Source organism: Danio rerio, chromosome 6 (genome assembly GCF_052040795.2).
Source record: "Danio rerio strain M-AB ecotype USA chromosome 6, GRCz13ab, whole genome shotgun sequence".
Lineage (NCBI taxonomy): Eukaryota > Metazoa > Chordata > Actinopteri > Cypriniformes > Danionidae > Danio > Danio rerio.
The window spans coordinates 62,227,501-62,242,500 of NC_141026.1; the positions used below are offsets into that span (position 1 = coordinate 62,227,501).

General features: G+C 39.2%; 2 protein-coding genes across 4 annotated transcripts in view; both read right to left on the minus strand.

Moving 5' to 3' along the window:
* tgm8 (transglutaminase 8) overlaps positions 1-164 on the minus strand; it is a 9,021-nt gene extending 8,857 nt beyond the window's left edge. The window contains exon 1 of the mRNA XM_087258283.1: positions 53-164. Within this exon, the coding sequence (XP_087114409.1) occupies positions 53-89 (37 nt within the window). The 5' untranslated portion in view covers positions 90-164. The remainder of the gene's footprint in view (positions 1-52) is intronic.
* A 9,007-nt stretch (positions 165-9,171) lies between these two features.
* gpr180 (G protein-coupled receptor 180) overlaps positions 9,172-15,000 on the minus strand; it is a 7,908-nt gene continuing 2,079 nt past the window's right edge. For 2 of the 3 annotated variants that reach the window (XM_087258298.1, XM_087258297.1), the window contains 8 exons: positions 13,664-13,804; positions 13,340-13,540; positions 12,792-12,972; positions 12,660-12,709; positions 11,265-11,422; positions 10,142-10,336; positions 9,606-9,683; positions 9,172-9,502 (listed from right to left, as the gene is read on the minus strand). In XM_087258298.1, coding sequence (XP_087114424.1) covers positions 9,356-9,502; positions 9,606-9,683; positions 10,142-10,336; positions 11,265-11,422; positions 12,660-12,709; positions 12,792-12,972; positions 13,340-13,540; positions 13,664-13,790 — 1,137 coding nt within the window. In that variant the 5' untranslated portion in view covers positions 13,791-13,804 and the 3' untranslated portion in view covers positions 9,172-9,355. The remainder of the gene's footprint in view (positions 9,503-9,605; positions 9,684-10,141; positions 10,337-11,264; positions 11,423-12,659; positions 12,710-12,791; positions 12,973-13,339; positions 13,541-13,663; positions 13,805-15,000) is intronic. The other variant, XM_087258299.1, reaches the window with a different exon arrangement.

Sequence of the window (15,000 nt, forward strand, 5' to 3'; positions counted from 1 at the left end):
TCCTCAGTGTAACTAGTCTCCTGTGCAGTAGTCTAGTGTAGACTGGACTCACCCTGGTCTGGTGTGTTGGAGCTGCTGCTGCTGCACATGATTTCTCCTCAGTTGATCTGTTGGTGTGTGAGAGTGTGTGAGAAGTGCTTTATAAGAGCCCTTGCGTGTGTGTGTGTGTATGTGTGTGTGTGTTATGGGTGTGTCCACTGGTTTTGAAACATGTCTCATGTCATCATCTTCTTCATCATCAGTCAGCGTGTGAATGTTGATGATGTTATCAGCAGATTTCAGACTGAAGATCGGGGTCTTTTTGATTATTACACACCCTAACAATGCCCACTGCAGGGGACGAGCGGCAGAGTAGGGGACACTTTAGTTTAAGTCACAAATCACACTATTAAGGGTTAGTTCACACAAAAGTGAAAGTGGCTATTCTCTCTCCCCCAATAGTTTGCAATCTTCAGAGTTTTTTCGTGCAGAGGTTTTGTTGAACACAAAAGAAGATATTTTGAAGAATGCTGAAAACCTGTAACCACTGACTTCCATAGTATTTGTTTATTCAACTATGGCAGTTAATGGTTCCAGCATTCTTCAGAATATCTTCTTTTGTGTTCAACATAAGAAAGAAGCTCATTAATGTTTGTAAAGAGTAAAGGCTGAGTAAATGATGACAGATTTTTGAGTTTTTGGGTGAACTGACCCTTTAACTACTGGCTTATTACCTGTCTATTAATAAGATATTAACTGTATATTAGCAGCTGTGATCTTAGTTTATATTAATGAACCTACACAAAACCAAAACCCAACTACTACCTTACTAACTATTCATTATGTTGCATTTTTTGTGATGGTTATATTGAGTTTTACAGTACAGTAACATTTATTCAGCACCATTAAAAACCTGTATTCTTCTTCTTATTATTATTATTATTATTTGCCATTTATTTATATTTGTGTAGCTATATTTGCTGATGAATGGACTGATTAATAAAGTAAAAGGTATAGATATATCATTGATTTAAATAAACAATTAAGAAAGAATATATTCATTATAATAATATATAATAATTTACTGGTGTAAACACTTAACAACCCACTAGTTATTGCATAAGCAGCAGTATGTTTGTGAAAGATTTACTCATATTGGTTACATTCAACAACTAGTGCATTAAATAACATTAACTGATGCAAGTGAAGATGTGTTGGGATGTTTATAAATTAAAATTAAGATGAATCATGAAATATTTGTTTTTATTAGTTCATGTTTAATAGTATAGTTAAAACATTGAACCAAAATTGAACCTTATTGTGAAGGGTTCTGTACAAATGTATATTGATGAATCATAAATCAATGAACAGTTTGTTTTTATGAAATTCACTGATACTTAACTCATTGGAATGAATGAATGAATGAATGAATGAATGAATGGTGCAGAATTCAGCAGGACGTGGTGAAATAAATATCTGATGATTGCTTACAGTTTGTTGTGACACACAGATGATGAACCGCTTCACAATCATCATTGTGTCATAATGTTATCCTCGCCCTCTCCGCAGTGATCTTGTTAGCATATCAGTTATTGTAGAATTGCAGGAGCATTTGAGCTATTTTCCATTCTGTTTCCTTAAACTGGATTAATATAGGACAAATGTATAATTTACAGTAAACTGCATATATTATTAGTGCAAACTGATAGTGAACATTTGATTCTGTTAGTAATAGTTGTTTAAATGATTAACTTTTCTAACCATAACAGAGTTGACAATAACAGATGCTGCGTCCCAATTCACAGACTATCCCTCCTAAATAGTACTGAAAATAGAATGAGTGTGTCCCAAACTGTAGTATGTTGAAAAGAGTACACCAAAGCTTCCCGAATGCTATTATTATTCTATTTAGTGGAAATTACTGTACTATTTCTGTTAGAAATGTATTGTAGAAGCGTTCATACTCTAACCGCTGATATGGAACACAATACATGGTGTGTTAGATGTGAATTCCATTAGAACTACAAGCTCATGTTAAAAGTGTAAACAAACTACAAACGTGGCTGACGCAGAGAGACCAACCAAGTAAAGAGGCTTCGGTAAAGTTGCTTGAATGACTATGAATTAATATCTAACCCACTAGAAAATATTTAAACCGCATTTTCCATGTTACAGTATATTTCATCTGTGACAACAATGTGAACTACTATACTGACGTGTTTGGACATTAACTTTAATGGAAAATTCTCATTCTGTAGTACCGTCTTCTCGCTTTTGTTTTTCTGCTGAACATTAACAGAATATGCTCAACACTTGGTTGCTCACGCCTGGTGCACAGAGTATTTCCCCTTTTATATTAAAGCAAAAGTGGATTTGGACACGCTCTTAGTAAACATGCACCATATGCTTTAGACTTTGTGCTTAGATCCCTAAAATAGAGCTCTAAATGTGCTTTTTCATCACCGAAACTACAAATAACACAAAACATTGATGTTTCATATAAACATTAGTAGAGTAAACGCACAAAAATATGAAAATTAAGCTTATTTTATTAAATAATAAGCTGATAATTGAATAAAATAATAATAATAATAATAATAATAATAAGCAGATAATTAAATAATAAAAAATCTGATAAATAATAATAATAAGCTGATAATTGAATAATAAAAATTTGATAATTGAATAATAACAAATAAGCTGACTAATAATAATAATAATAGGCTAATAATAAAATAATAATAAGCTGATAATTGAATAATAATACGCTGATCATTTATTAATAATAATAATAATATGCTGATAATTGATTATTAATAGGCTGATAATTGAATAATAATAATAATACGCTGATAATTGAATAATAAGCTGATTATTGAATAATAATAAAAATCTGATAACGTAATAATAATAAGCTGATAATTGAATATTAATAATAATATTAATAATAATAATATTATTAATACACTGACAATTGATTAATAAGCTGATAATTTAATAATAATAAAAATAAGTCGGTAATTGAATAATAATAATAATCTGATAACGTAATAATAAGCTGATAATTGAATATTAATAATAATAATAATAATTATTATTATTATTATTATATTAATAATTATAAAAATAAGCTGATAATTGAATAATAATAATAAGCTGATAATTGAATATTAATATTATTATTATTATTAATAATAATAATTATATTAATAATTATAAAAATAAGCAGATAATTGAATAATAATAATAATAATCTGATAATGTAATAATAATAAGCTGATAATTTATTTTATTATTAATAATATTAATAATAATAATAATAATAATATGCTGACAATTTTATAATAACAGGCTGATAATTGAAGCTGAGACGAGCTAGTGGGAGTCTTTAAGTTCAAAAATATCCCTAAATACACATACAAACATGATAGAATTGTGAATAAGTAATATTTATTTATTTTTTTTAAATAATAGCTGTCTGCTGGAGATGCTAAATGATCAGCCGGATGCAGATTAAAGCAATCAGGCCACTGACACATATACAGAGGGTGTGCATGACGTTTAATAACATAATCATAAATACAGTACAGTCTGGACTTCAGCACACATGCTCTAGTAGCAGATCCAGTAAACAGGATCAATAATAACCCATCTCCGCATCAGTGATTGATTGTCATCTCAGGCACTTGAGGAGAACAGCAGAAGTTAAATAAATCACCAATAAATGCATTCATATTCATATTTCACATTCTCTTATTGCTCGAGGATGTAACCCAGGTCTAAACGAGATAAATACATTGTATTTTAACAATAAATCTTCCATAGAGATAAAAATGATCGGTCTTATTTATATAGAAATAATACAAAAATATTATTTGCATTTCATTTGAATATATTTAAACACACTGCAGTGAAATTTAACCAATGAAATGATTTGATTTCACTGCAGAGGCGAATCAGCCAATCAGCTGTTTCAGTGGTTGAAGGTAGCTCCGCCCATTTTTGAAAGGTGTCAGTTTATGTGTGAACTGGAGAATTACGAGAAAGATGACCAGATAAATGAAGTTAGATCTGCTGAGTTCTATCTGTTGTTTTCGTCTTTGATTGAATGAATGAAATCAGCGTCTCTCCTGCTGTAAATAAACTAAAATAAAGACTAAAACTGTTAATCACAAAACATTTTAATTAACTGAAATAAAATGAAAATATTCACAATAAAATTCACAACTAACTGCGTTCACACTGAATGCGGTGAGAGCATCAAAGTTCGCTCCGGCCACCCTGACGACACCGCTGTCTGCCTTCACCGCTTCGGTGGCGAGAGCATCAAAATCGGCTACATTGACCTCGTATTTAAAGGAGCCGTTGCAGCAAATCCCTTACATTCCAGCATTAAAACATGCTTTTAGCATAAAAATCTTGCACTTTTTAATTAAATTGATTTATCAATGGAAGATCTGGTTGTTGCGTGTCGTGTATGTTTGCTCCACTCCTCCAATATGTGTCCATATGTCTGAAATACTCTGAAGCAGCAGTACTGTTTTGTACTGTGGTTATAGTTATTCCAGATTTGTTTTTAAATATATACACCATTAATACACACCAGTAACCTTTTAATATATGTCCCTGTAAGAAAGCATCGTAAATAATTGAAAATCCGCCGACCGCAATAATCAAACCCTTAAGATCAAACCCTCAAGAACAACTGTGATCAGAACCAAAGTTCACAGGTCTGTGTTCTCTGGACTCCTCAAGCGGTGGACTTCTACGTTCCGACTGCTTGCCGCCAAACTGCATCATGGCTCATTACCATAAAGATTTTAACTCTCCTCGACGCCCACACCAGTGAAAACGTGCCGCGCTGCTTATCGCAGCCAGCTCCCATTGAAAATAAATGACTTCCGGCTACTTTGATGCTCTCGCTGCCTTCGGTGTGAACGCACAGTACTGAAACAGTCACTGAAAAAACGAACAGAAATAAAAGAAAAAAATCATGATAAAAATCTCCATGAAGCTAACAGAACAGAAATAAAAAATCTGATAAAGGAGCTTTCACACTAGCATATCTTGTCCACACCCGGGTTTGTTTGACGTCAGGGTACAGTACGTTTAGCTAGTGGGAACATATCTTCTAAACGTGTGCACCCGTGAACCGTACCTGAGTCCGCCTGATAGAGGTGGTCTGGGGTACGGTTTGCGCAAACTCTGGTCCGGTTTACTTCTGGACTGGTGTGAATGCAATTGTACCAAATAACGTAAGGGAACCGCCAACCGCACAACAAACTTTAGTTTTCATAGCGGTCGTTCATGTGTGTGTGTGTGTGTGTGTGTGAGCGGGACTGAGCCAAGGCTAACACAGTGATAATGTCAAGGGGGTACAGTCCAGGCAAATGAATCAAGTGTGAAAGCACCCTAAAACAACAATTATCAAAAATAAATAATGATTTTCAGGATTAATAAGCACTCTGTGGTGATAAATCTGACCTGCAAAGACTAGCAACCACTCAACCACTAAGAACACACAAGTAACCGCCTTGCAACACCTTAGCACATGCCCAACAACCACTTAGACAACACGGGATCATTCTGAAAGTGTAACCCTGTGTACATTTCTGAAGATCACAAATTATGTAGCCAGAGGAACGTATGAACGCTATAGGGCAGTATGATGCTGTTCCTTTTCACGATATAGATATATAGATATATATGCTGTTACCAGGTTGCTCAGTGGCTCGACACATACATGGGCAGACTTGAGAGTCAGTTGAGGAGTTTGAGTCTGGTGAAGAACGGTTCCAGAAAGCATGACAAAAACAAAAGCCAAAGAATAAAACAAAAAAGTAAATAACAGGGTAAAAATGTAGTAAAAATTGAAAATGTGGTAAAAACCAGCACAGGGATTTTCTTTTTCTGGATTGCTTTTCGAGACACTGTCGGTTGGGTTTAGGGAAGGAGGAGGGTGGGTCAGTCGATCAGTCGGTCAGTAAGTCAGTCGACAGCGGCCTCTGGTGGATTTACGTGAGAACACAAAGTGATGATATTACAGATCACTACCTCTTACTATATAAGCTATGTTTACCTGAAATCAGCAAACCCGCTCCAATACTCCGCCCTAGTAGAACTATTGTTCCGTCAACTAAAGATGAATTTATAAATAACTTACCTGATCTCTCTCTATTTCGTAATGCACCCGCAAACTCAAATGATTTTGATGTAGTAACCAGCAGTATGGATGCCATCTTTACTAGCACACTAAATACTGTGGCACCCATCAAATTAAAAAAGGCTAGAGAGATTAAAACTATACCATGGTATAATAGTCATACTCGTGCGCTCAAAACAGCAACCCGCGCCCTGGAACGTAAATGGAAAAAAACTAATTTAGAGGTCTTTAGAATTGCATACAAAGACAGTATGTCCAGCTATAGGAGGGCTCTAAAATCTAAAAAAATAGGAGATGCCAAACTTTCTGCACCGGCTTATACTCCAAATCCTGTAAATATTTCATTAAATCATAATAATAACCTACACTGCTTCAAAATCATAGAACATGAAGAGTTAGTAAAAATTATAAATAGCTCTAAACCAGCTACGTGTATGCTGGACTCAATTCCAACAAAATGACTGAAAGAGCTGCTACCTGCTATAGGAGAACCTCTTCTTAACATTATCAACTCTTCTTTATCTATAGGCCATGTTCCAAACTCTTACAAGCTAGCTGTTATTAAGCCTATTATTAAGAAACCGCAACTAGACACCAACAACTTAGCTAACTATAGGCCTATTTCAAATCTTCCATTTATGTCTAAAATACTAGAAAAAGTTGTTTCCACTCAATTATGCTCTTATCTGCAGACGAACAATATTTTTGAAGTGTTTCAGTCAGGTTTCAGGGCTCACCACAGTACAGAAACCGCCTTAGTGAAAATAACCAACGATTTACTCTTAGCTGCTGACCGAGGGTGCGTCTCGCTATTAGTTTTACTCGATCTTAGTGCGGCATTTGATACCATTGACCACAATATCCTCATAAATCGTTTAAAGTCTACAGGTGTCCAGGGACAGGCTCTACAATGGTTTAAGTCATACTTAACTGACCGCTACCAGTTTGTAAATCTTAATGGACAGCCTTCACAAATCTGCCCAGTAAAGTATGGGGTGCCTCAAGGATCAGTTTTAGGCCCTTTACTGTTTACAATTTACATGCTACCTATGGGAGACATTATTAGAAGACATGGGATCAGCTTTCACTGCTATGCAGATGATACTCAATTATATATTTCCACTAAACCTGACGAGACGTCTGAACTTTCTAAACTAACTGAGTGTATCAAAGACATCAAAGACTGGATGACCAACAATTTTCTTCTCTTAAACTCAGACAAAACAGAATTATTACTTATTGGGCCTAAATCTTGCACACAGCAGATCTCGCAACTCAATTTACAATTAGAGGGATACAAAGTTAGCTTTAGCTCTACTATAAAAGATTTGGGTGTCATATTAGACAGCAATCTAACTTTTAAAAACCATATATCCCATGTCACAAAAACTGCCTTCTTTCATCTGAGAAATATCGCTAAATTACGAAATATGCTATCCATCTCAGATGCAGAAAAGCTAGTCCATGCTTTTATGACTTCGAGACTGGATTACTGTAATGCTCTATTTGCTGGCTGCCCAGCATCCTCTATTAACAAACTTCAATTAGTACAAAATGCAGCAGCCAGAGTTCTGACCAGGTCCAGAAAATATGATCATATCACCCCAATTTTATCCTCCTTACACTGGCTGCCTGTTAAATTTCGTATTGAATTTAAAATATTACTTCTCACCTATAAAGCTCTAAATAATCTAGCTCCTGTTTATCTAACCAACCTTCTGTCTTGCTACGAACCAACTCGTTCCTTAAGATCTCAAAATTCAGGGCTTCTGGTAGTACCTAGAATAGCAAAATCAAGTAAAGGAGGTCGAGCCTTCTCTTTCATGGCTCCTACACTCTGGAATAGCCTTCCTGGTAATGTCCGAGGCTCAGACACACTCTCTCAGTTCAAAACTAGATTAAAGACCTATCTGTTTAGTAAAGCATACACTCAATGCATCACCTAGCGGGTTCCACACAGGCTTCTGCATCTTGCTTATATACACTATGAACAGCAGCTACGCTAATTATTCTCTTTATTCTCTATTTTCACCTGGGGATACTCATCCCGAGGTCCTCAGATTACACAGAGTCACTGATTGGATCCAAGACCAGCGACGTGATGATCCCAAGGATTCCATATCCGGGACCAGGCCATATCCTGAGCTGCTGCTGCGCTGATGGTCGTGGGGAGTGGAGAACATGTGTCTGATTCCAGCGACGCTCCAGGGACAGACGAGTCTTCATTGAGGCCATCTTCCAGCATAAACCACGGCGAATGAAGTTCTGCACAAGACTTTTGGCCAGCGGAGAAATTAAAATGGTCGTGCCCAACTGAGTCTGGTTCTCTCAAGGTTTTTTTTCTTCACTCCCATCAGGTGAAGTTTTTTTCCCTCTCTGCTGTCGCCACTGCCTCGCATGGTTCAGGACTGGTAGAGCTACGCATCGATGAATTTGCTCTTCAGTGTTTGAACTCTCAGTAATGATTAAATCACACTGAACTGAGCTAAACTGAACTGAACTGAACTTAAACACTAAAACCTGAACCACACTGTTCCAGTTACTATGACCATTTATGTGAAGCTGCTTTGACACAATCTACATTGTAAAAGCGCTATACAAATAAAGCTGAATTGAATTGAATTGAATTGAATTGAATTGAATTGAATTGAACAGCAGGTGTGAACGGCACTCATGAGAGAAATTTGAGATCTGAAAATGCACACACAGCGCCCTCTGGTGAAACAAAAACTGCAAAAAGACGCACCTCCTGGGATGTATTTGGTGCTCTCCAGAAATGTATACAGGGGTACATTTTCAGAATGAGCCAAGGGTTGCAGTTAGAACACCCTAACAACCGCTTAGCGATGCCTCAGTGAACACTTCCAAATCTAGAATACGCTGCTTTCATCCACTATTCATGTATTATTGTTTTTAAGATGCACCTCCAAGCCTTTCATATTAAATAACATATGAACTGAATTAAAGTATATCTTTAGTAATAGTATCAGAATAACATAATCTAAAATGCTCAAATCTATAATAGCCTGTTTTTATTGATTTATTTATTAAGATGCACCTCTGAGCGTTTCATGTAGAATGATAGTTGTCTGAACAAAAATACATATTTTAAATAGTAACAGAATAAAAACACATTTAAAATGCAAATGTCTGTAATGACCTGAGTGTGTGTGTGCAGCGCTGATCTGAGTGTGTGTGTGTGTTGATGGTGTCTCAGTACGGGCTCCGGCGGCTCATGGTGAGCGGCAGCGTTACAGACGACAGCGACGAAACCTCCCAGTACAGACTGCGGGACAGAAAGAGTCGATACAGAACCACCACTGAGATACTGCGACACAAGATCACACCCACGGTCAGCACCTGCCAAACACACACACACACACACACACACACACACACACAGTATTACAGTAACAGTCAGAGCTGGACTTGAAAACTGAAATGAAGAGTAAATCACTGTCACCTTCTCCTTCTGATGCTCATTGAGGAGTGTAGAGAACAGAAGCAGCACCGGGTGACACAGAAACCACAGCAAACAGCCCTGAAACACACACACACACACACACAAACACATATATCAGACACACACTCACATATATTGCCCCATTGACTTCCATTATATTCACATTTCTAGGTTGTAAAGCTGCATGTCTACTGTTGATGATCAGCGTGCTGCATTAACCCTTTAGATGGGCCTGTGCTGAAGAGGTTCAGTGTGTTATATGGAGTTCAGTGGAGTAAAACAGCAGATTATAGTGTGTGTGTGTGTGCAGAAATACACTGTGTTTACTGTGTTCTGACAGCTGAGGGGGTGACTTTGAGTTTCTCAGACATATTAAGATAACTGCTCAAGGATCTCACACACACAAACACACACCATACTCCATATCAAAGCCTGAAACTAACACTGCAGCTGATGATCAACAGTGAACACACACTGTCCCTCTTCCTGACCAGCAGCAGTCAGGAATGCAGGATTCTCTACTATCATGGCTTTACCTTGGTGAAGCTGATGTAGAAGTCTCGTTTGAGCGCGCTCCGCTCCGCTGAGATGTTCTGATAGAGCAGCGAGGCCAGAAACAGAGCGAGCAGCACCCGCAGCAGCGTCAGCATCCAGCTGCACACACTGAGCCGAGTGTGTGAGAAACTGTGCTGCTCCACGTCCTCCAGCTGCTGCCAGACCAGCAGCGCCCCCTGCAGACACAACACACACTCACAGCAACGCTTCATAACATTATCTCATTCAAAAAACAACATATTTAGCAAGTTATAACATTACTTGGGTGGCACGGTGGTGCAGTGTGTAGCACAATCGCCTCACAGTAAGAAGGTCGCTGGTTTGAGTCCCGACTGGGTCAGTGTGTGTTTCTGTGTGGAGTTTGCATGTTCTCCTCATGTTGGTGTGGGTTTCCTCCGGGTGCTCCGGTTTCCCCCACAGTCCAAACACATGTGCTATAGGGGAACTGATCAACTACACTGGCCCTAGTGTATGAGTGTGTGTGTGAATGAGTGTGTATGGGTGTTTCCCTGTAATGGGTTGCAGCTGGAAGGGCATCCGCTGCGTAAAACCTATGCTGGAATAGTTGGCGGTTCATTCCGCCGTGGCAACCTCTGATGAATAAAGGGACTCAGCTGAAGGAAAATGACTTTGGCTCTTTTTGGTGACACTTGACTTGAAGTGGTGTTCGTAAGACTGTCATGAAGCCTTTATAATGATGACACGGCACATAATTGTGAATGAGATCTCATGCATGCTGTTATTGAGTGTCATTCTGCTCAGTTAGGACATTTTAAATGCAAAGCTGACATTGTTTATGACAACTAATACATCACAACCTGTTTCTGTCTTTGTCTTGAAACTTGACATTACCAAGACAACAAACCGTTTGATTGGCATGACAGAGGAAACACACACACACCTAAGATGCCTTGAGGGTGAGTAAACCACTGGATCATTTTCATTTTCATTTTGTGTGAAGACCTAATCTGCCGCTTTTTACAAGCTGTAAAATAAATCTCTTCTGCCTCTAGTGGAGTGTGAGCTCAAAACAGCACACAAATAATGTTTTATACATTACGCTGTGTGTGCTGGAGTGTAGAGTAGGTGTGTGTGTGTGCTGACCTGAGTGATGGCAGCGGTGAGAGCGAGCGCAGTGGATGTGGGAGACGAGTCCCACTGCAGAGGTTTACTGGGAGACCGTCTGCTGCGACCCACAGACCAGCCCACACACAGACTCAACAACATGTAGAGCATCTGCACCTGCGCACACGTGTCACACACTGACACACACACACACATACAGCACACATACAGCACACCACACAGACATACATACAGCACACATACACCGTTTAATACATGAACTGTCCCTTTAAGGCTGACATTTGCCGACAGGAAAAATACTATAGAAATTTAAAGTGAATACTGTAACATTTTAACCATACTATAGTACAACACTTGAGTTCACCTGTTGTGGTGATTCTACAGTTGCTATGGTAACACAACAACTACAGTCGTCAGTAATTGATCTGTTGCGGTGATTCTACAGTTGCTACGGTGACACAACTTCAGTCGTCAGTAATTGATCTGTTGTGGTGATTCTACAGTTGCTGCGGTGACACAACTACAGTCGTCAGTAATTGATCTGTTGCGGTGATTCTACAGTTGCTACGGTGACACAACTACAGTCGTCAGTAATTGATCTGTTGCGGTGATTCTACAGTTGCTACGGTGACACAACTACAGTCGTCAGTAATTGATCTGTTGTGGTGATTCTACAGTTGCTATGGTGACACAACTACAGTCGTCAGTAATTGATCTGTTGTGGTGATTCTACAGTTGCTACGGTGACACAACTACAGTCGTCAGTAATTGATCTGTTGCGGTGATTCTACAGTTGCTACGGTGACACAACTACAGTCGTCAGTAATTGATCTGTTGCGGTGATTCTACAGTTGCTACGGTGACACAACTACAGTCGTCAGTAATTGATCTGTTGTGGTGATTCTACAGTTGCTACGGTGACACAACTACAGTCGTCAGTAATTGATCTGTTGCGGTGATTCTACAGTTGCTACGGTGACACAACTACAGTCGTCAGTAATTGATCTGTTGCGGTGATTCTACAGTTGCTACGGTGACACAACTACAGTCGTCAGTAATTGATCTGTTGTGGTGATTCAACAGTTGCTATGGTAACAACAACTACAGTCGTCAGTATTTGATCTGTTGTGGTAATTCTACGGTTGCTATGGTAACACAAAAACTACAGTATTAAAATCAAATGATGGAACACTGTAGTTTTCTTCAACTATAGAGTATATTGTACTACAATACACCACAGTAAAACCTACAGTATATTACAGTTGATCTGTACAGTTTACTCTACAGTATGCTGGAGCCTTTTGGAACAGTTGTAGGTACTGTACATCATGTAGTGTGGTTAAAACACTACTACACTTCACTATAGTCTGTTTTTCCTGTGGCTGATGGTGTGATGATGTGGTCCAGACTCACGTTCAGCAAGGCTCTTGGTCAGTGGCGTCCCCACACCGTCTCTGGCGTATCTGCGGAGTAAAGCACACACACTGGTCAGCGCAGTGTCGTCATGGAGACTGTGATGTGTGTGTGTGTGTGTGTGTGTCTGACCGGGCCATGTGTATGTAGTTGAGCAGCACTGATGATCCCTGCAGCAGCAGCGCAGCAGACAGAACCTTCAGCACGCTGTTCATCGGGCCGCCTTTACTCAGCGTCTGCCACAGCGGCTGTGCGTAGATACAGGACGCCACGAAATACGACACCATCAGCAGGAAGAAGAAGCTGTGGAGACCTGCACACACACACACACACACCCCGATATACTGAGCTGCTCATCGCATTGAACTTATGTGTGTGGTGATTGTCTGTGAGAGAGAGTGTGTTTGTATTTGTGAGAGAGTTTGTGTGTGTGTGTGTGTCTGTGTGTGTGTCTATGTGTGAGAGAGAGTGTGTTTGTATTTGTGAGAGAGTATATGTGTGTGTTTGTGTGTGTGTGTCTGTCTGTGTGTGTGTCTATGTGTGAGAGAGAGAGAGTGTTTGCATGTGTGTGTATTTGTTGTTGAGAGAGTGTGTAAGTGTATCTACGTATGTGTATGTGCGTGAAAAATTGTGTGTGTGAGAGGGAGAGTGTTTGTGTGTGTGTGTGCACAAATTCTCACCCGCCTCCTCAGCACTGAAGTGATCCAGTGGGTTTCCTGCGCTGTCAGGGTTCATCATGGTGATCTGGAAGGGAATATCTGCGAGTGTGTTGCTGATCTGCATGTCCTGACAGGTGTATCGGTCTGCGTACATCACATGCCACGTCTGCGGCCTGGACTCATGCGGCATCGTCTGGTTCTGCTCCACTCGGCTCAGACTGACTGAAGAGGAGATACTTCACAGTAACATGTCTGCATGGCTTGTCTGAACATGTGAGCTCTAGTTTCAAGGGTCAAAAAGGCAAAGCACAGGGATGAAGTGATGGATGGCTGAATGAATCTTACTGGAGATGTGAGCTGAAGTGAGTCTCTCCAAACAGCTCAGGTTGTCGAATGCCTGCGAGCCCTGAAACAGCAGCAGTTTGGCCTCCTTCTGCAGGGCCATCAGTGCATCATCCACACGACACGCCATCAGGCCATTCTCACCTGCCGGAGACCAGCATCATCATCATCATCATCATCATCACCACCACCACCACCACAATCAGCATCATCACTGTCATCTTCTTCACAATAATCACCATCATCAGTGCATTATCCACACGCTACGCCATCAGGCCGTTCTCCTCTGCCGGAGACCAGCATCATCATCATCATCACCACCACCACAATCATCGACATCATCACCATCATCATCAGTACACACACCATCACAATCATCACCAACAAAATCACCATCATCAATATCATCATTACTGTTACCATCATCATCATCATCATCATCATCACTACAATCATCTGCATCACCATCATCATCATCATCATCATCAATACAATCACCATTACAATCATCACCAACAAAATCACCTTCATCACCAATATCATCATTACTGTTACCATCATCATCATCGTCATCATCACCATCATCATCTCTATCATTGTCATCAACATCACTATCACCGCCAACATAATCATCATCATCAGTACAAACACCATCACAATCATCACCAGCCAAATCACCATCATCACGATAACATCATCACTGTTACCATCATCATCATCATCATCAACACCACCATCATCATCAATAAAAACACCATCACAATCATCACCAGCCAAATCACCATCATCACGATAACATCATCACTGTTACCATCATCATCATCATCATCACCATCAACACCACCATCATCATCAATAAAAACACCATCACAATCATCACCAGCCAAATCACCATCATCACAATATCATCATTACTGTTACCATCGTCATCATCATCATCACCATCATTGTCATCATTATCATCATCATCACCATCACTGTCATCTGTATCATTACAATCACCATCATCATCATTGTCATCAATCATCATCATCACCACAATTATTTGCATCATTAACACCACCATCATCACTATCACTGTCATCATCACCATCATAATCATCATCACTTCATTTCATCATCGCTACAATCATCTGCATTATTACCATCAACATCATCTTCATCACCAGTCAATCACTATCACCATCATCACCAAAATTATTACCATCACCATCATCACTATCATTGTCAACAACATCACCACAATCATTTGCATCATTACCATCATCACCACCAGCACCATCATCTTTATCACCACAATCACTATCGCCATCTTCACAATTATCACCACCATCATTATC